This window comes from Alexandromys fortis, unplaced genomic scaffold, assembly GCF_014885135.2.
Source record: "Alexandromys fortis isolate MF-2015 unplaced genomic scaffold, M_Fortis_MF-2015_v1.1 scaffold_19, whole genome shotgun sequence".
Classification (NCBI taxonomy): Eukaryota; Metazoa; Chordata; class Mammalia; order Rodentia; family Cricetidae; genus Alexandromys; species Alexandromys fortis.
In genome coordinates, this window is record NW_026067890.1 from 12,948,111 (window position 1) to 12,968,790 (window position 20,680).

The window sequence follows — 20,680 nt, forward strand, 5'->3', positions numbered from 1 at the left end:
TTCTTCCAGGATCCCCTTGCAGGAGGCGGGCTGTGACATGGTACTCAGTTTCTCTGATTTAAAGGCCCTTTTCCAGTTTTCCAGAGCTGCTGCTTTTTGGGGGGCGGGTATGGTGAAACAGGAAGAGACTGTTCTCTCAACCATCTTTTTATGTGTATCAAGTGTGTTTGAATTGCTATGCAACCAGATGTAGGGCTTTTTTTTATCTTGCAAATTTGAAACTGCCCATTAAAAGATAACTGTCCATTTCTCCTCCCCACCCCACCCCCCACACACCATCTCTCACCATTTTCTTCTGTCTGTCCATGTTTGACTTACAAGCTGAGTCATACCAAATTTGTCTTTTTGTTGTGGGCTTATTTTACTCTACATGGGATCCCTCACTGTTCGTCCATGCTGTAGTTGATGACAGAATTTCCTTCTGAGGCTCACTGGACCATCCTTTGAATATGCCACGTTTTGTTTACCCATTCATCCACTGGCAGGCACTTGGGCTGCTCCCACCTCTTGTCTGTTAGGAATATTGTTGCTGGAACACGTGTGTGGAAATAAGTTCCAGTTTTATTTTTAGTTCTTGTGGATAAACTCTGTGCCATGGGGGGTAAGACTGATGAATTGTGTGGGCATGTGTTTTCAACTTTTAGGGGGACTGCCATATTATCTTCTTAGTGTTGTCTGAGGCTGCTTGTTTGTCCCCAGATACCCAGACCATGAAATAACTTAGCCTCTCCTTCCATTTTACGTCCCATCCGTCAGCACCCAAGGGGTCTCGGCTCCCTCCCTTCTTTGCAGCACTGCTAGCTCTCTGAGAGCAACCACACTAATCATCAAAAACAAGATGGCCTTGAAGGAGGCAACACCTGTGGGATGAGGCGGGTAGAATGCTGGGCCAGGCTGCAGTCCGAGGTACCAACTGCCGGGCCCTGGTAGGCCTCCCCCTCACTAAAGATACGGTAAAGTGCCCACTGATGGCTCCAGGAAAGGTACCCAAGTTGCTACTCCCTTGTGTCTAGACCCTGGCAGTAGCTATGGAGGAGTTACTCCATGACAGGAAGAGACACATTGCTGTTTAGGTTCACAAGTGAATGAATATTTCACAGATCATGCACCTGGTTAAAAAAAAAAAATAATGATAGTGTAATATAAAAATAATTGTTATAATCTGGGAGAAAGCAGAACTGAACTCTTCTCAATGAATGAGTACCGCCTACCACCCAGAGAGCATTTACGCTGAGTATTTGTGGAATAATATGGTCATCTATTAACTTCACCTTCCTTGATAGGCCTGGTGACACTGATGATTCAGTTCTGTGACCGTTCAGACAGTGACAATTTCCGAAGGAATTAATGTCCTGTATTAAAGGGTGATCAAGACCTGATGGATGTGCCCAAAGGAAGAAACTGGGTATGGGAGGGAGCAGAATCTTACTGCTCTGTGATTTCTTCCCTTCCTCGGAGCTGTACTGTGAGCTCCTGGAAGACGGCTTCCCCAGCCCATTCGTTTAAGGCTGTGAGAAGCTGAGGACCACGGTGACCTTCCTTCACTCCCTCCTCCTCCTGGAGTAGCTGAATTAGGCTGCACGCATGATGTCCTGTAGCTTCAGGAACTCTTCCCCCACGAGGTTGTCATTAATTATCCCTCGGCTGAGGTCGGGCTGCTCCCGCAGCTGTGTAAGCCAGCAAAGCCTCTAAAGTCCTGCCGATGGAGCAAGGCTATTAGTCTTGGCACTGGAATTAATTAGTGTTCTCATCATCTGCTCATATTCCAAACATGATGAGTTTTCCTGAGGAGCTAAGTTTTCTGGAGAAACAAGATGACTCGCCGTTTTTGTAGTGAGGTATTTTTGGCTTCAGCGTTCCATCTCCCTGGCGGCCTCATTCATTTCGGGCGCTCCCTAGTTCCCGTGAGTCTTGGGGGTTTTCTAGCATCCAGTCACTAAGGTTCTAGGTTTCGTTGTTGTTCTCATCGTGAAAGTCCTGACACCTGTATATTGTTCTTCCCAGACGAAATCGAAAATCTCCTTAGGCCTGGGCGAGCCCTCTCAGGAATGTATTGATGAGGTGGTGATGCATTAGTGGTTGACTCAGAAAGAAAACACACCCACCATGAAACGCGGCCTTGTCTTCAAAGTCAAGGAGGGTTCTTACCTGGATATCTGTGGGTCATAGGTGGGTGGGTGGCTCCTTCCATTGGTTGCCGATGTATCTTCATGCACAGATTCATGGGACCAGGAGAACAGGCAAGGTGGTATCTTGAACTTGGAATCTCTAGAGCATCCTCTTAGCCTAGAGCTCAGACTAGTAGTCATTTCCAAGACTACGGGCTTGACTCCTTGGTGTGAGTTGTGTCCCGGGCATTGAAGCCATTTTAGGGCATGCAGAAGATTTTCTTTTCAGACACATTGACAGCCACTCGTTCACGACAGCCTAGTGAGTTTTCAGAAGCAGCTCCAAGCTAAGCTGTAGACTAGAGTATCTGCTGCTTGGGAACTTTCTGGAAGTCCCGAGGCTAGCCCCAAACTCTCTTGCTGCCTATGTCCGTGCCTACAAAACAGAGATGGCCGTGCCTCACGAAGCTAGGGGATTGCATCACCCAGGGGCTCAGTGGACTTCCTCAAATGGGAGACATCCTGAGGTATTTGCAGAATCATGTTTGAGCCAGCTAGACCTGAAGCTGGCACTGTGAGGTCTGAGGGTGAGGCTGGCACAGGCACTGTCCTTATTGGTCCCGAGGGAACCGAAGCCACCCACCACTTGTGCTAGGCTGATGTGCTGGGCAGATAGGAATCCATGTGACTCGCAGTGAAGTGTAACAGTAACTCCAGTAAGTGGAAGATCTTGCTGCCTTGCGAAAGCCTGTGATTGATCCGAAGCAAAGGTGTCAGCTCCTACAGCCAGACGTCCTGTTCCCCATGACAGCTGCTAATGGAAAGCCATTGTGGTGCTGGTGCACTAGTAATTATTTTAATTTCTCCTTGCCTCTTCCCTTCCCCACTCGACAAAAGCTGTTTTTGTTTTTTTATCAAGTTAGTCATGCATACTTGGCCCCAGAGTGTCAGTACCTTGCCAGGCAGGTTCTTGGAACAAGTGGGTCATTTCCAAGTTGTTCACTCCAGAGTAAGGACCATGCTCAGCTCTGTTTGACATGGCAGGTCACTGGGAGTCATTTAAGCAATGTTCAGCCCTTTAAGGCTTTCTTTTTACTTGGAAAAAAAATTGCTTATATTTACAAGTTAAGGGAACTGAGCTGATCGATCAGAAGACGGATCAGAGTGAGCTCGTCCTATCAAACATAATCAGAACAACTGTGCGAGGCAGGAGCTCCTTGGCTTATCAAAGGGGTATTGTGAGTGGAGACAGCAGCTGTGCACTGCACACCCACCAGAGTGCGTGCCTCCCAGGGCACACTGTGAACAAGCTGTCTACTTACAAAGCCTCTCTGTACTCTTACACTTCCCCTACCAGCTGTGGCCTGCAGGACGCCTTCAGGACTGGCGGCCTCCATACTTCGGCGAGTATCGTTTACTTAGCCTGGTATTACCTTGTCATCTGCGCATAGCGGTCACTTCGTTGTCATTACAAATGAAAATCAACTAGAAGCTGCCTCGTGAGTCCAGTGTTACATGTCTGCTTTTCCTCCTTGTTTTAAACTGGGCTCACCGTTTAACACCCAATATTCTTCTCCTTATCATCTGTCTTCAGTTCTAATTATTCCTTTCCATTGTTTCTTGTGATTGTTGCTCTTCGGGAAGGCAGTAGTGTCTGAGTAACAGAACTTCAAATGTAGAATCCCAAGGATTAAATTATGAAGCGGGTATTAGAAATGAGAGTTTAATCATACAGAGAAATCTCTTGCTTTGTATGTTACTTAAAAAATAATAAAAACTGGTTTTAAATTAGAATAAAAAGTGTTAAAGTTAGTTTTCTAGTAACTTCTGGGAAAAACTTCTGACAGTCACTGTCTCGTTCACAGGACCCAGGTTGGATTCCCAGCCTCCACATGGTGATTCACAGCCATCTTTAACTCCACTCCCAGGGGAACCCAACAGCCTCTTCTGGCCTCCATGGGCACTGCAGGCTAAACACTCATGCGTATAAAATAAAAGGAAAAATACAAATTAAAACATAAAACCTATGGAAATACTTCTCAGTAGTGAAAGAAAAATTATATAATTATACGCTTTGCAGAGTGGAGGGACAGAGTAAGTGACTAGATAGCTCAGATTAGCTCCTGGCCGGATGGACAAAGGCAGTCTGTCCTTTGGCCTGCTATGTTGCTGCTGAAAAACGGTTTCGCCAAGGCTAAAGTATGGCATTCTCTACTGAGTGCGGAAGGGCTCAGACTTTGAGCTGCATGTCATCGGTAGAGACGTTAGGGGCGTGGATGCCCTGATTCTGTACCACGTGTGGAGCCTGCATCCTGTCCTAGGTGTGAGTGCATTACAGCGGATCCTGGGTGCTGCTGGCTGCTTTGTGGGTTTGTTGTTATTTGTTTGTTTCATTTGTTGTATCCTGCTCTGGGATCACTGGGTGTGTTTGCCCTACTCTGGAGATTGTCTCAGTCTAAGAACAATGTAAGCTCAGATTTCATTAGCAGAAGCGTTTCTGTCACTGGCCTCTCCTGAGTTTCTAAAGGGCTGCAGTTGCTGGCCCAGCCGTTGCAATGTTGTAACGACGGACAAAATCCCAGACACTGATGCTGTGTTAGAAGCATCATAAAACAGTTTCATTACCCGACCGTGGGAGTGATTGTTCCTTTGGTGCAGATCTTGGGGGTAGTTGGTAGTTTACTAAGAGCCTTAGGGGCCGTGTTAGAATTCTGAATACCACATGGCTATGCCAAGACCAATAAGGAAGTGCCGTGAAAGAGGCTTTCAGGAATGGATTGACTGAATGTACTCGTTACACAAGACCCTTCTTAAGGTAGAGTTCTGAAATTCTTAATTAGTACTCAGATACTCTGTTTAGATATTTAGGTGATAATAGAATTTAGAGGTAAGAATAGCACCTTAGTCAGTATTAAGTAGGTAGATGACCAGGACTTGCGTGAGTTAGCGGCCATTATTAGCATTATGTTATATGTCTTCTTTTTGGAATAAATTAAAATTTATTCTGAACCAGTTCTATAAGTGTATTTCTTGAAGCACAGTATACAGCAGGTCACGACTGTGAGATAAAAGCCACCGGTAAACCCGAAAACAATGTGCAAATGACAGTGTTTTCTGATTTACCCCACCGCATGGATCCCCAGTAGCACTTTTGTTCAAAATCATGAGATAGCTCACTTTGAGTATATTGAAAAGGAAACTAATCGGACCATCTTTGTCTGTTTAAACAAAAGGCTGCACGTATTATACTTCTTTTTCAAGGATCCTGATACTTAGATCTTCAAGCTAACACAAGCTAAAGGCAAGTTTTTTCTAAGTTTAAGTGTTCAGCCATCTGAAGAGGAGTCCTGGCCATATACACGCTCACTCCCTCCTACCTTTTCTGGTGTTTGGTGTGTGTGTTTGTGCATGTGTGTACGTGTGTCTGCCTACATATTTTAGGGGGTCTCTGTAGCCTACAGTATGTAACAGAGGTTCTCAGCCCTCCCCACGGGCCCTGCAGTATCTGACACTTGGTGTTAGTTAAATGGTTGTTGGTTCAGTAAATGGATCAGGCTTTTCTCCAACAGTCCTAGTGCCGGTTTTTGATATTGTTTGTGTTTATTTTTGTTTTTATTCTTACACCCTGACTGCGGGTTCCTCCCTTTCCTCTCAGACCCGCCCCCATGCCAGTTTGTGCTTAAGTCACAAGGTGGTTGCTGTCCGACCTCACCTTCTGGCTTGGCAATCCGTCACAAGCCTAGTTGCTGCTGGCACCTCTGCTTTGGTTTATTCGGTGATCAGTGGCCACCAGCTACCTATTTAAGTAGACTTTTTTAAAACGTTAATATATGCTTATTAAAAATAAGCAATACAGAATGTATATGCTTGGGGTACAAAGAACACGGTCCTCTCGTTAACCCTTGGACTGTTCTCTTCCCAATTTAGTGCCCAGTAGCTATTCCTGGCATTTGCTGGGGAAATTCACAACCCCCTTCCTCACAAGGTGGCCAGAGGTAAGGAGCGTCTCAGCCAATTGGGGCGCTTCACTGACCTCCTTGCTGCGTGGGGGGCGGGGCAAAGACGTTGACTCCTCCCCCCACGCTCTTGCTTCCCTTGCACTGTTGAAACAAAGCTAAGCTCTGTGGGAGACTGCGTGTGACCCCAGAACGAATGAGTGGCTAAGTGTGGGAGTTGGGGTGGGAGCAGAAAAGGAATTACTGCGGTGGTCGCCTGCTCACACCGTCGCCCAGACTCCTGCTCACCTGCCCCTCAGAATAGCCTTTGTCAGCTGACTAAAGATACCATCCGCAGGAATTAGTTGCTTTCCCGTGCCAGCTGCCTCCTTTGCCAGATGTTCGTCGGAGTTAGGAACTTGCTAGCTGACTTGGATGGCGAAAAGCTGGCAGACACGGGATTTGCAATCTGGGTAGGAGAGCAGGGAGCCTGCGCCACTAGGTATAGAGTGTCCTCCAGTTGGGTATCGGCATCCCCGCCCTGCTTCCATCTTTCCCCACCCCCACTCCCATCAGGGGCTCCTTGGCATCACGCCCTCAACAGCGAGCTGCAGGCTACAGGAACCTCCCTAGGGAGGGCTCAAAGAGAATGATGACTCCCAACTGTCCTGTGGGTTCAGAAGATTTGAACTTCAGCTGTGGGGGTGGCTAGAATGTTTCTTTATAGAAAGGACTAGTCATGTGTCCCAGAGAGGGAAAGGCCCGGCCAAGCCTACCAGAGAATAGTGGTCACAGAACCGGAACTGCTCTTCCGTGGCTGAGTCACACCGTCTAGAAGCAACGCAACTTACGGACAAAAGAGGTCTGAGGATGTTTTAGTCCTTTGTCACCACATGCTGCTGTTGTAAGAGCCGCCTAATCCAGACCACACATGGCTGAGCTGAGGCAGAGCAGAGCTAGTGGGTTCCCCCAGAGGACCTGTTGGCCAGGAGGCCTTGTCATAGCCCAACAATGTGGCTTTGCTCATGAACACATGGGCCCAGTGGCTGGCACCGACATGGTCCCTCAGAAGTGCCTCTGTCCTCAGTTCTGAGTCAGCCTTACTGTTTGGAGCTCAAGGAGTGGGTCTTACGTCCAGACACGAGACAGTGTGTCGTATGTATTTATCAATGGTATTGTGGGTCATTGTGATGGAAGAAGTTCTCTGCAGTGGTTTTCCCAGGGTCTAGCACTCAACCCTGTGAATAACTATTTGCCCCCCAGCTCAAACGCTGGCAACGTGTCTGCACAGTTTCATTCAGACAGTACAGATGAAGAGCCGCAAAACCATTCCCAGCCCAAAGGAACCTGCACCAAATTCTCAGCACCTTGGCTAGAGGTGGTCACATGATCACCATATCTTGGCCACATGGGCATGTATGATGGGCTGGATAGGATGGCAAGATTATGCTTTATAAAATATTTTACAGAAAACTCCTAGATCTCACCCATGTGTTTTGAAGGGTATCAGATGTTTCCTGGCCTTAGACTGAACAAGTCATCGATAGCTCCCCCTACTGGTTAATGAGAGATAACTGATAGACTATGTACCGCCATAACAGCAGAACTGTATTTTGAGCCACAATGGTGATTCTGTATAGAATGTTTAAAATAAAAATTATTGTTGTATCTACCTAGGGCTTTGGGCTACATGTAATAGGAAGAAAATTTCCCAGTAGTTTACGTGATACAGACTTACCACTCAAATGCAAGAAGTCTGAACCAGAGTAATTAAAACATGACTTCATTCACCAGCTCAGCCACGGCCAGAGCCATTGTTCTGCTATCCTGGGTCGACTTTGTTCTCAGGGCTGCAAAATGTCTGTGTTCAAACAAGGCGGGCCTCTCACCTTGGCTAGAATCGGCCAGATGTGTACCCTAACCAATCTCTGCCAGGAAAACCAGCGTGCTAAAACTGGGGTAGACACTCATGATTGCTCCTAAACTGCAGATGAGACGTTTGATTTATAAGCTATTGGGACACCCCGAACAAAGGACTCTTATGGAGGAGGGAAGTTCTTGACTCTCCATCAGACAGCCCACCATTGGATCACACGTCCATGCTTCTGTTACCTTCTGTAACAGCAGAGTGTCTAAGACATAAAACCTTGATTTGGAGAAGTTGGAACCTCTCCTCTTGAAAGTTCAGCCAGCATCTAGTAAAGCAGAAGGGAAGGCTGAAGGAAGTCCAGTTAAAAATAAGACGCTCCATTATCCAACTTGGACTGATGAGATACAAACCACTGTCTCTATGTTGTAATAGGAGTGGCGGGCTACGTTCCTGGCACCCGGCCGCCCGCATAGCTAGCTTTATACCCGAAATAATTACACGGAAACTGTATTCTTTTAAGCACTGCCTGGTCCATTAGTTCCAGCCTCTTATTGGCTAGCTCTTACATATTGATCTAACCCATTTCTAATATTCTGTGTAGCACCACGAGCTGGCTTACCAGGAAAGATCTTAACCTGCGTCTGTCTGGAGTGGGAGAATCGTGGTGACTGCCTGACTCGGCTTCGTTCTCCCAGCATTCTGTCTGTTTACTCCACCCACCTAAGGGCTGGCCTATCAAATGGGCCAAGGCAGTTTCTTTATGAAATGAAAGTAACTCCTCCATCATCTCTAAATTAGGGCTATTTTATTGACTGTAAATATGGAGGCATCCCTATCAGGAGATGATGCCTCTTTGGGATTTGAAAAGGACAAGGAACCAGCCTTGGGATGAATGCAGACAAGCTCCCAGGAGGAGGAAGTACCTAGAGGGTCCTGAGGAGAGAACAGGTAGTGGTACCCAGCAGTAGTACCCAGTGGTACTGGCTAGAACACCAGTAGGTGGGTGAGCAATAAAGAAGCTGTGCAGAATCACGTGATTCCTGGAGAGGAGGGGCTTCTGGGTGCAGAGAGCAACTGAAGGAGTTAAACTGGATCCGTAATCAAAGAGTGACAATACCTATTGAAATTAGGGACGCTACACTTGAAGATGCTGCTTACAGTCACAACTTAGACAGGCATGGGCACTGACTTGAGGAATTCACTCATCATGGAATCCCCTTGCTCCAGTTGCCAAGTCCTCTCACGTTTTCAGTTACAGTATTGAGTCAGTGTGTTCCACAGTACTCCCGTTTCCTTAGCAGCTCCAGGTTTTGTTTGTTTTGTGTTTCTATTGTCAAAAACAAAACAAAACAAAACAAAAAACCCTTTCCCCTTTGACATCTCTGTGGACCGTCTATGAGTCTGTGGAGGCAAGCATGTTGAAGAACAGTGTTGGTAGTTTGTGTGCACAGTTGGGTGGATACTTAGCTTTTTTAGGGTGGGTGGAACTCATAGCAGGGTTGGTAGTAGATGTGAGCCTAGAGGGCACCCCGATACGATGAGGAAGATGACCACAGAGCAGAAGGAGGTGGTCAGGACCAGCGGCTTGGTTCCTGCTGCAGGAACCAAGGCATCTGGTCCAGATGCGGAGGGCGAGTTAGCTTCAAGACATTAACAGACTTTCGGGGCTGAGAGCCAACGAGACTTGGAAAATGACTAAATACAGATCAAGCTGAGGTAGTGCCAAGGACAGGCAGCTGTTCTGTCTCCTGTCCTTGAAGTGGTTCCCAAGCAGAAAGCCATTCCTAGGAGATTCTTAGGAAGATGCTGGTGTGGACTGAGTCTTCTATTCTATGACCTCATTCTAAAACACTGATGAGGAGCAAATGGTCTTCAAAACAGAGGACCGGGGGTTGTGTTAGCTCCTTTACAGGGTGCTTGAAAAAATACCCAGGGCACTGAGTACGGGAGCCTTCTCTGCCTGCTTTGACCAGTAGCCAACCGATCTAAGCTTGTTCACATCCGAGACTTCTCATTGCTGTGAGAAGGAGGGACAAGGGAGGATGGGTTTATATTGGTGTGCACCCTAAGGAAGGATGCAGTCCGTCATTGGAGGAGGGGAGTATGGCAGGAAGAACATTAGGTAGCTGGTACCATTTCCACCCAGTCAGGTGGCAGACAACAGGAAGTATGGTCAGGCTGTACAACTTCAAGGCTACCTCCAATGATGCTGTAAAAGGCTTTACCTCCTAAAGGTTCCAGGACCTTCCAAAACAGGCCACCAGCTGGGGACCAGGTATTCAAACAAAAGAGCCTTCGGGGGCCATTTCACATTTACACCGTGACAGATTAATGTGTCATAAGTGAAATTCTTTCCCTAATTGTTGTTTCTTTTCTGTGTTTTTAATCTCTCTAATGGAAGTATATTCGGTGCTCTTCGAACTGGTGCTTACATGGTGTACATTTTGATGACCAAAGGCCTCAAGCAGTCAGTTTGTGACCAGAGTTTTTACAATGGACCTGTCAGCAAATTCTGGGCTTACGCGTTTGTGCTCAGCAAAGCACCTGAACTAGGTGAGTGTCCCCCCCCCCCCCCCCCCCGACTCTGACCCCCACCCCCATCGCAGCTTCACACGCGCAGGACTTACTAAGACTGAAACACTCATTGTGTACGTCTGTCTTCGTTGATTGCTGAAGAACTAGAACGTGTGGACTTGAAGATTTTGACGGGCTGTTCTATCCCTTTGCTCCCTCCTATTTAAATACATCATGTATATTGACAAAAAAAATGAGGTTTCAAATGCCAATTTCCCAGCACTACTAAAATTAAGTCACTTTCAGGGATTTGTAAAACAACACACGGTCTCCTCTCTAAGCTCCTTTAACAGCTGAGCTAACGTTAAAATGTGGGGAGGGCAAGCAACACGGTCATTTCCAAGTCACATAGATAAGCAGATGTTCATCTCTGGAGCTCGGGTTCAGATTGAGAAATTAAACTTCGCTTCTGGGGTTCGTGTTCTCATTAACAAATGCTAACTGTTGAGTCCTGCCATTGGTTTTCTCCCCCCTCCCCCCGCCCCGAGTCTGGCCCTGGGGAAAGTGAATGTAGGGCAGCTGCCAGAAATCAGTGGAAATCTTGCTCAGCTTAAATGGTCTCTTCGCTCTTTTTGGTGGTCCTGAAAGTAAGGGAGGGATAGGTTTGCAGGAGCATTGACAAAAGTGGTGTGTGTGCCTGAGGAAGACAGGTCACCTTCTCTCTGAGATTCCTAATATTTCTAATCATATGGCTTTAGTTCAAATATCTGAATTGTGGAATTAAAAGGCACTTGTTCTTTTTTTTTTTTTTTTTTGTCTCCCTTAAAAAGAGGTTACAGAGCCTAGTGGTAGTGCCGCACGCCTTTAATCCCAGCACACGGGAGGCAGAGGCAGGTCGATCTCTCTGAGTTCGAAGCCATTCTGGTCTACAGAGTGAGTTCCAGGGCAGTCAGCATGGTACACAGAGAAACCCTGTCTTAAAGAAAAGGAAAAAAAAAAGAAAAGAAAAGAAACGAAAGAAGGACGACAGGTTGTAGGTTCACCACAGGACTTCTCCAGTCTGCGTTGTGGTTGGTAACATTCTCACAGTTCATGGGTCACATGCTCAGGAGTTCTCCCCAGTGTGATGGAGAGCAGCTAAGCCACCTGCCACAGTGTGCTGTGAAGTCTGCTGCCTGTCGGAGGCTGGCTGGAGGTTGGATTGATGGTTGTCTTCCAAGGTCAAAGAATAACAACGAGTAGCCAAACACTCTAAAACCTTTCCTGTGAGGATCAGAATGCAGACAGAGGACTCTACATAATCCAGAGTGAATGCTGTGTGTCCCCGCAGCAGGCACATACGCACGTAGCACCATGAGCACAAACTCAGAATAAACGTGTTAATATAGATTCAGTTAGTCAGTCGATGAATTTATGTAAGCACCTATGATTAGAATGCAAAGCTACTTGACATAGATTTTTATAATTTGAACACTACAGACCAGGCCCCAGGAAATTCTCTGTGAGTGTGTGTGTGTGTGTGTGTGTGTGTGTGTGTGTGCACATTTGGGTGTGCAAGTGCAGGTATATGCATGCTCTGATGTGCATTTGGAGGTTGGAGGACAACCTTGGGTGTTGAGCCCTTCCCATTTGAGAGAGAGTCTCTGTTGTTCCTCTAGTGTGTACACCATTCTAACTGCCCCCCGATTTTGTCTCTGCTTCTTTCTTTAGATGCTTGCTTAACACATGCCAACTCTTTTATGACTTCTAAGAGTTTGGACTTAGGTCCGCACACTTCTTGTTGAATTTGCTCACATGAACTAACACACAGAAGCTCTTTTTTAATGAATCCTGCCAGTTCTCTAATGGTGATACATTCTTCACACAGCCCCAGATCCTTTATAGAAGCATATGAAGATCTGACAACACTTTCCTAAATTAAAAATATGGAACAGTGGCCTCCATATACTCTAGAGCTTGTGTAACAGTGTCTTGTCGGGGGTCAGCTGCTGAGTGTCACAGGTCTAAAAATCCAAACAGGTGTCCCCCAAATCAGCCTCGACCCTTAGAGTGTGTTTGCCTGTGCGTGTTGAGGGTTAAATTAACTCCTGGTTTTCTGCAATTAGGAAGTCTTGTCAATATCATCTGATTAAGAAAGATTTATCCATTAGAATTATTTAGAAGTTCTCTTTAGGTCCTTCCTACGTTCTACTTTTCTGTGGTCTATGATTTATGGACTCCTTTACAAATACCATGCGGGAATGCACGTGTGCGCGCTCATGCGCACACCACACTGGTAGTACGTCACCGAAACTATCTGCAATCCCCCCCAAAGGCATACTCCTGGAGTTTTCACCATTTTCTTCTCCCCGAGGACTAAACAGGCATAGGTATAGCCATCACAACGTTCATTTCTGGAACTTTCCTACCTCCCCCAGCTGAAGCTGGACTCACTCACCACTGGCTCTGCTCCACTAACCTCTGAAGGGTGACAGTAAGGGCTCTCTCTATCTCAGCGGAAGTGGTGGACCCAGTGGGTTTAAAGGACTCCCCTTTACTAGCATAAGTGAGAGCAAGAGAGCCGCCCCTCTACTGCATGTGCCAAATTGCCAGTGCCCACTACTTGAATTCTATTAAAACCTGCTGAGATTTGCTTTTGTTAAGACTTGGAAACATCTGCTCTGTGTCTAGGCCCTCTCGCAGCTGAGCTTGTCATTGTTGGGGAGCTCTGACTCAGCTGCTTTGCAGCTAACTCTGCGAAGAGGAGCTCAGTCATCTGTGACAAGCCACACGCACAGAGTTGGCTCAACATGTCTTTAGTGGCCGTGTTTGCCCCGAAAAGAGCAGGCTGCTTGACATCTCCTTAGGCACACAGAGATCTTGGGTACAAGAAATCCCAATGTCTTATCTGCTAGCTGTCTCTCGGTTGAAAATAGCTGGGCCGAGGGTTTTAGGGGTGACCGTAAAGAGGAACGTGAGTCAAAGTGTAACAAAATAATGGCAAAGCAGACACCTTCAAGAGCTCAAAGTCCTTTCGTTTATACTCAACTAGCACCAGTTTCATAAATGCCAAGGGATATTTGTGCCAGAAGATTGACTAGCCAACACTGATCCCAGCAAAGTCCTTAGGGTAGCATATATCTCTTAGTTCCTCTATTGCTTCTGCCACACCTACAAATTTCACGATTTGGCACGACTTAGAAAATGGAAAATACGATGATGATGATGATGATGATGATGATGATGATGATGATGATGATGAAGAACAGAGCTAGATTTGCATCAGAAAACACGGCTATGCAATCATAGCCGTGAAGGCCATGGAGGACGAGGCTGGCCCTTCTGGAACCCAGCCATAGTCAGAACCATCGCCCTCATCTTCCCCTTCTACCGTCCTGAACATGCGCTCTGAAAAGGACACTGTGTAAATTCAGGTGCATTTTGTTTTCGAGATTTCATGACAGATTGATCTCCCTCCCTCGCCTTCCCCCAAAAGTAGCTAGGCCTACTGAGACAGTCAAACATCCCCCTCCCCCGACTCCAGACAGAGGAAAGCACAGCATTCTTCAGTACCACAGATCCTGCTTCCATTCCCACACTGTATTGTTAGACAAGATGTTCTCCGTGTAAGAGGGCTGGCAGAGTGAGAGTTAGCTAGGATGAGATGCTTATTTTATGGCCAATTGCCATCATTCCATTTGGGTATTGAATCAGGTTGATATTTTTTAATGAATGTTAAGAGGTTCATTAAAACATCTCGATTAGGACTGACTAAATTTGTTTAGAACATGAAATTCCCTAGACTTTTCCCTTCTTTCCATTCCTAGCAAAGGTAGGCTAGAATTATATCTACATTATAGTCCAAGGAAGGAAGGAAGGAAGGGAGGGAGGGAGGGAGGGAGGGAGGGAGGGAGGGAGGGAGGGAGGGAGGAAGGAAGGGAACAGGCATTGCACAGAAATGGTGACTCTTGACAGGTGTGCCAAAACAGCATAGTTTAATACAAAGTAGAATTTGGCCCTTTAGTCTACCTGAGAGTGACCATTGCCGTCTGTCATTCCGGTCCACCAGGCATTTATAGGCACAATGAGAAGCAGCATCTCACAGGAGAGCAGAGGATTTCGATGGAAATTTCATCATCGGTCTAGAAATGTAGCCTTTCTATATTTCTTTGCTCTCTTTTCTAAACAAATAAGAAGTAATTGTGTTTAATAATTCAGTGGGGAAATAAAGTAATAGCTCCTGGTAAAAGTAACGGGACACTACCTGTAGTGGTGTGACCGCAGCCATGGGAACGTTGGCTTGCCAGGCCCAGCATTCCTTGGCCTTGTCCTTGGCCAGGAACCTAGGCCATCCACCAAGTATGTGACAGGTAAGACTAGAGTGTGTGCTTGCTCCATTTGTCTGTAATGAAACCTCAGAGTAGAACAAATTTCCAGTTCTTACTTTACTGGTATTAAAAAAAAATAGTTATATTTGTGAAAGACGTTTTACGCATGTTGTACATGTGCACATTCATGTTGCTGTATGCGTGTGTGCAGAGGCATGCCCATGTGTGTATCTGGCAGTCTGAAGTCAACTTCTGGTGTCTTTCTCAGCCAGCCCCCCTCCCCCACTTGTGTTTTGAGGCAGGGTCTCCTGCTGAACCCGGAGCTCATCAGTGAGCCAGTGAGCTCCAGGAATCAGCCTTTCTCCTCTTTCCCAGCTGGGATAACAGGTACCTACCAAGAAGCCCAGCTTTTTACAAAGCTCGGAATTCAAACTCAAGTCCTCTGGCTTGTACAGCACACAGTTTACCAAGCCAGCCATTTCCCCTGTCCTGAAGCTGACTTGGCATAACTGAGCCCTACGGAGATTGGGCAGTGGCTGCACCATTTACCTGTGTGAATCTGTGACAGCTCACTGTTTATCCAGTTTCCCCCTAAATGGTCCATACAGTACCTTTCTCAAAAATCACGGAAGGGGATTTGTGACAGCGAGTGGCTACATACCCGAGCATAGCTCTAGCTTTTGTATATAAAGTCCCTACTTCAAACCAATTCTTTTCTTTTTTTTTTTTTTAATATTTATTTATTTATTATGTATACAATATTCTGTCTGTGTGTATGCCTGCAGGCCAGAAGAGGGCGCCAGATCTCATTACAGATGGTTGTGAGCCACCATGTGGTTGCTGGGAATTGAACTCAGGACCTTTGGAAGAGCAGGCAGTGCTCTTAACCTCTGAGCCATCTCTCCAGCCCACCAATTCTTTTCTTCTTCGTAGTATGGAGAGGGAAAAATTGACATTCTTAGAGAATTTTTAATAGTCTTTTCATAAAATTTAAGTCTTAGACGCGGTCATTTGTTTCCACCTTCCTCTGCCCTTGTCTCCTGTTTAATTTGGGTTTTCTTCTGGTTTCTGTTTTGTTTTGACTATGTGGTGGGACTGGAGGTCACACCCAGGGCCTTGCCAATGTTGGGCCAGCCCTCTGCCCCCACAGAGCTACATCTCCCATTCTGAGTCACGTTTTTCTTATTTACAAGGACACAGCGCTCACAAGATACATGTTTGAGGGCTCTATCCATCTATCTAGATCTAGATATAGTCTATGTAAGGGTAATTATGTCTTTATTATTATCAAGAGATGCCTAAGCACATTTTGTTGGGCATCTGAGTCTGTCTCCTGGTCATTCTTGTTCTGAGACCAGTCACCCGTCCTCTTCTGGTCACGTTTCCGCCGATGGAGGCTTGAGTCTGGTTGATAATGTCCATTTCAGATCAGAAATGAGTAAGATTTCCTGTTGAGTGTCTGGAAAAGTAGCCCGCCTCGCTTGTTGAAGATTTCTACCCCCACTCCCTCCGGAGCACGCTGTGGGCCTCACGTCCCTTTCTTTCCCCTCTTTGTGTTCCAGGAGATACGATATTCATCGTCCTGAGGAAACAGAAGCTCATCTTCCTACACTGGTACCACCACATCACTGTGCTGCTGTACTCTTGGTACTCCTACAAAGACATGGTGGCGGGGGGCGGTTGGTTCATGACGATGAACTACAGCGTGCATGCCATCATGTACTCTTACTACGCCCTGCGGGCCGCGGGTTTCCGCATCTCCCGGAAGTTCGCCATGTTCATCACCCTCTCCCAGATCACTCAGATGCTGATGGGCTGTGTCATTAACTACCTGGTCTTCACCTGGATGCAGCACGACCAGTGTCATTCCCACTTCCAGAACATCTTCTGGTCCTCCCTCATGTACCTCAGCTACCTTGTGCTCTTCTGCCATTTCTTCTTCGAGGCCTACATCGGCAAAATGAAGAAAACAGCGAAGGCTGAATAGTGTCCGGACTGAGGAGGAAGACATAGCTCAGGGTCATCACGAAAAATACTAGACAAAAGATAAAAAAAAAAAAAAATGGCACAAGGAATCACACACATGGTGCAGCTAAAAAACAAAACACACGTATGAGCAGACACAAAACCCGAGGCAGCTTGGGAGTAATGATTAGCTTGACTTTAAACGCAGTAAGTTTATGATCCTTTTTGGGTGAGGACTCACTGAGTGCATCTCCATCCCAGTGCTGCTGCCGAGGGACCCTTTCCCTCGCTCCTGTCAACTCTAGAACACACTTGATCCAAAGGGAGCCACAGGCAGAGGGAGGGATTAGTGGAAAGCAAGCAAAACACTATAGGAAGAGGGGAAAAATCGAGTTCAGAGTTATTTTTCTCTAAGGACAAAGAAGTTCCCCCTTCCAAACTATGTGAGCACACACACACACAGAGAGACACAATTCCTTTCCATCTTTTCTACACGAAACCAGAGCTGGTAGAAACGATAAACATGGAAGAGACACAGGGTTTATATCTAGAACAGCAATGCTTTTGCAAAAATCAAGGCCTTTTAAAGGAAGGTTAGCTCGTAGCCCCTTGACAAAAGATGTCTTAATTATTTTTACTGCAGCTGAAATTAAGAAGATAGATATGTTTCCCTTCGCTGCACAGCCTCAGGCTACTGAGTTTGCTACAACCAAACAGAAGTCAATACTTCCTCACAATACTGTATTTCTGGGAGGATGGAAACCACGCAGCCCACATCCCAAGAAGGTGGTCCCGCAGCAGACCCTGCGGTTGAAGCGTCGCCTTGACAACTGTTACTTCTGCTCTTCGTCGAGATATGAAGCATCCTTGGTTCAGTCGCTCCAGACTTTAGGACAGAAGAGTAAATGCAGAATTGAAAAGATAGAAGCTCAGCCCGTTGACTTGAAAATGGGGTTTTGTACTATCCGCAACAAAACTCAGCCAGTCGCCACTGAGCCGGGGAAAGGGGAAAGGACAATGGGAAGAGGGGGGAGCTGAAGATTCATCCAGGAGACTGACAGTATGTTTGCTTCTCCTCCTTGTTTGGCTTCATGCAGACTCCTGGCTTTCCACATGAGGCCCCGTGACACAGTCCATGTTTTCTATCTTTTTGTGACTTTCAGAAACATATCTCGGGGCTCTGCCTGATTTGAGGTAAACACTGTGTTTCTGCATCCTCTGCCTTTGCTCCCTAAGCAGCGCGGAGGTGTGTGGAGTGCCCTCTGCTGGCCGAGTGGGAAACTCCACCAAACACACTTAATACAGGCTGAAATAACAGGCAGACCACGAAGGGCCTGCGTAGATGAATCCCTACGTTTTAAATGCTGTCAAATGCCCGCCATCCATTTGACCAAATCAGAACAGAGCCTCACTGCTTCAAGTAAGCGCCACTAAATTCTAAAGTGACTTTCACTTGGGAACTCGGAGAAAGTAAATGTATCAAGAGCCATATTCTTAAAAGAAAGCAAGCAAGCAAGCTAGACAATGTTATCTGTAATATTTCAGTCCTCTACAAGCCAAATAAATGTGTCGGTGTTCCTAATATTTCAAAGATGCAACTATGTAAAGTTGTTCAATGTGGTATACTAGTATTCTAACTGGTTAAGTAGCTTAATGATTAGGCGAACTAGAGGAAACCATTAGAGGCCGCTACACTTCGTAGATTATGTACTCCTAACCACTTATGCACAGAAGTGTGAGGTACACTGAGCTGCAAAGCCCAAGTGAACAGGAACACAATTTTTGGCTAGCAGAAACTATCGCTATCTTCCTTCACTTGAGAGTGAACAGGAAAAGGGATTTTTTTTCAAATTATTTTTATATTATTTTTATATTATTTTAGCTTTAATTGTGCTGTCGCTCCTACAACAGCTGCGCAGCCTTTCTGTGAGATGGCAAGGGTGGTTTCGGCAGCTTGCTGATGTGTGCAGTTAGAAAAGAATAAAGCTCAGTTCCGTTCTGTGTGAATGGGTTGAAGAGTAAACACAAAGAATCCATGCAGGTCAAGACCTGACTGAAAGACTGAAAGACGGGGAGCCAAGCTGGACTGGGGGGCAGCTGTCGCAATCCATGTTAGCACCGGGTGGTGGCTTCATGTTGGCTGGCAGGAGGGGACGTGATTGGAAGGAGGTGGTGTTATCAGGACAGAAGTTGACTCGAGCTGAAAGTGTGGAGCCACAACGTGAAGTGGAGTCTTAGGGTGTCGTTGTTTGTTTGACCTTTGTAAAGGCGCAGCCCTGTACAGTAATAAGCCTTTCCCTTGCCTTATAGAAGAAAAGCGTGCAAAATGGTGGAAATGAAGGAAAGGTCACCTGTCGGCTGACTTGAATCTAATCAGGGCCAGCCCGAGGTTCACCTGGCCGACTCAGTTAAATTCAGATATTTATCGTAGAATACAGGCTACACTATGGAAATAAAGCGTAAACTTTAAGAAGACTAAGCTATGCTTCCAAAGCACTTTAATCTTGATCTTCGCTTCATGCTGTGTTCACATGTAGAAAAACTTAGACTCTTCGTTTGCAGGATGAATATCTAATAAATAGTTTCTAAACCAGCTAAATATATCTAAAGGCATTTCCGGTGTTCATCGTGGGGAAACAAAAAAAGCCACATGTTTTTTAAAAAACAGAATTCTGATATAGGCTCAGCACACTTTTTTTTTTATAATATATCAGCTTAGCTGCTCTAATTATATCAAGATACGAGGCTGGACCACTGGCCTATGACACATCTGAAACCTGCCAGAGAATTGACTGCCACCTAGATAATACTGCTGTCGGTTCACATTCCGGGCCAGCAAGTTTGTTAGCTGCCCCACTATGCTGCAATAGATCATCTTCCTATTGACGTCCCTGCTGCATTCCAATCACAGTGCAGTCAGCACATTGCTCCTAGATTAAATGGAAACAGATCCTTAGTTTCATAGAAACGCAGTTTCATTCACTAGGTCTGAGCATTGACTCAAATGTGTGAGTTTGCAATGAAATTCTAGTGAGAAATCCTTCACACAGTAGGAGATTTTTGTCTGGACCCTTTAGTGTCACTTATGAGGAAAGAACAACTATTGCTATTTATTTTATCGTATTTATGTCCAATGCCAGGCCAAAGTATTGAATTAAAATCACAGTTCTCAAGGATATTGTTTCAGGCAGTCCTGTGTCATCGCCCCCGCCCCGTTTTTCTAATACTATTTTATTATAGACATTTGAGACTGGAAGGTAAATACATGTGCGTTGCTTCAGGAGGAAAGCAGCTTTGTTATGTCTCCAGCAGTATTTATATGATGATCCCCTAGCTTGTGCAGAAGCTTCATGTGGGTGGGAAGCCTCCAGCAACCTAGGAAAACTCTTCCAGGGAGGACACCCACGGGTTGTTGTTCGTTTGTCTTGGGTCAGTTATATCTTTGTGATGAGATAAATCCTGTCACCATAGAGTGGAAAGCACCATTCCACTAGAGTAGAATGAATGTTCCAGAAGTCTTGCTACATTCCCACACTGCTTGGTTACTATCTTATTCTGATAGAAGGAGCTCTTCCTCCAAGCCTGCCACACCCAGACATGAGCCCTGGCACCCACCAAGAGCCTTTTCTAGGCAGATGCTGTGGTCCTTGAACTACCACAGAAGTGTAAAGGGAGTTCCTAGGAGAATGGAGCAGACCAAATTAGACTCCACCCCTGGAGTTGCAAGCTTCGGGCCTGTGCAGGATCCTTGTGTAGGCACATTTCCCTGGGAACCAGTCAGTCCCGGAGAGCAACAGTTGTGTGAGAATATCCTGATGCTAGCCCAGTGCTTTCTAGCCTTCAAACGCGTCTTTTCCTGGTCTTTGTTTGGATAATAAATATTTTGCTATCAGTTTGGGACAGTTGTAGAGCCTGTGGTCCTGTGAGTCATTGTCTTTTGCAGCTTAGTGTTATTCTGTTCCTGTTCTTCTGTATGCCCAT

The 20,680-nt window shown here is 46.1% G+C and overlaps 1 protein-coding gene across 2 annotated transcripts in view; it reads left to right on the plus strand.

Annotated features, from left to right (window-relative positions):
• Nucleotides 1–19,336, plus strand: part of Elovl6 (ELOVL fatty acid elongase 6) — a 103,347-nt gene extending 84,011 nt beyond the window's left edge. For both annotated transcript variants that reach the window (XM_050135762.1, XM_050135683.1), the window contains exons 4-5: nt 10,315–10,466; nt 16,297–19,336. In XM_050135762.1, coding sequence (XP_049991719.1) covers nt 10,315–10,466; nt 16,297–16,721 — 577 coding nt within the window. In that variant the 3' untranslated portion in view covers nt 16,722–19,336. The remainder of the gene's footprint in view (nt 1–10,314; nt 10,467–16,296) is intronic.
• Nucleotides 19,337–20,680: the final 1,344 nt, after the last annotated feature.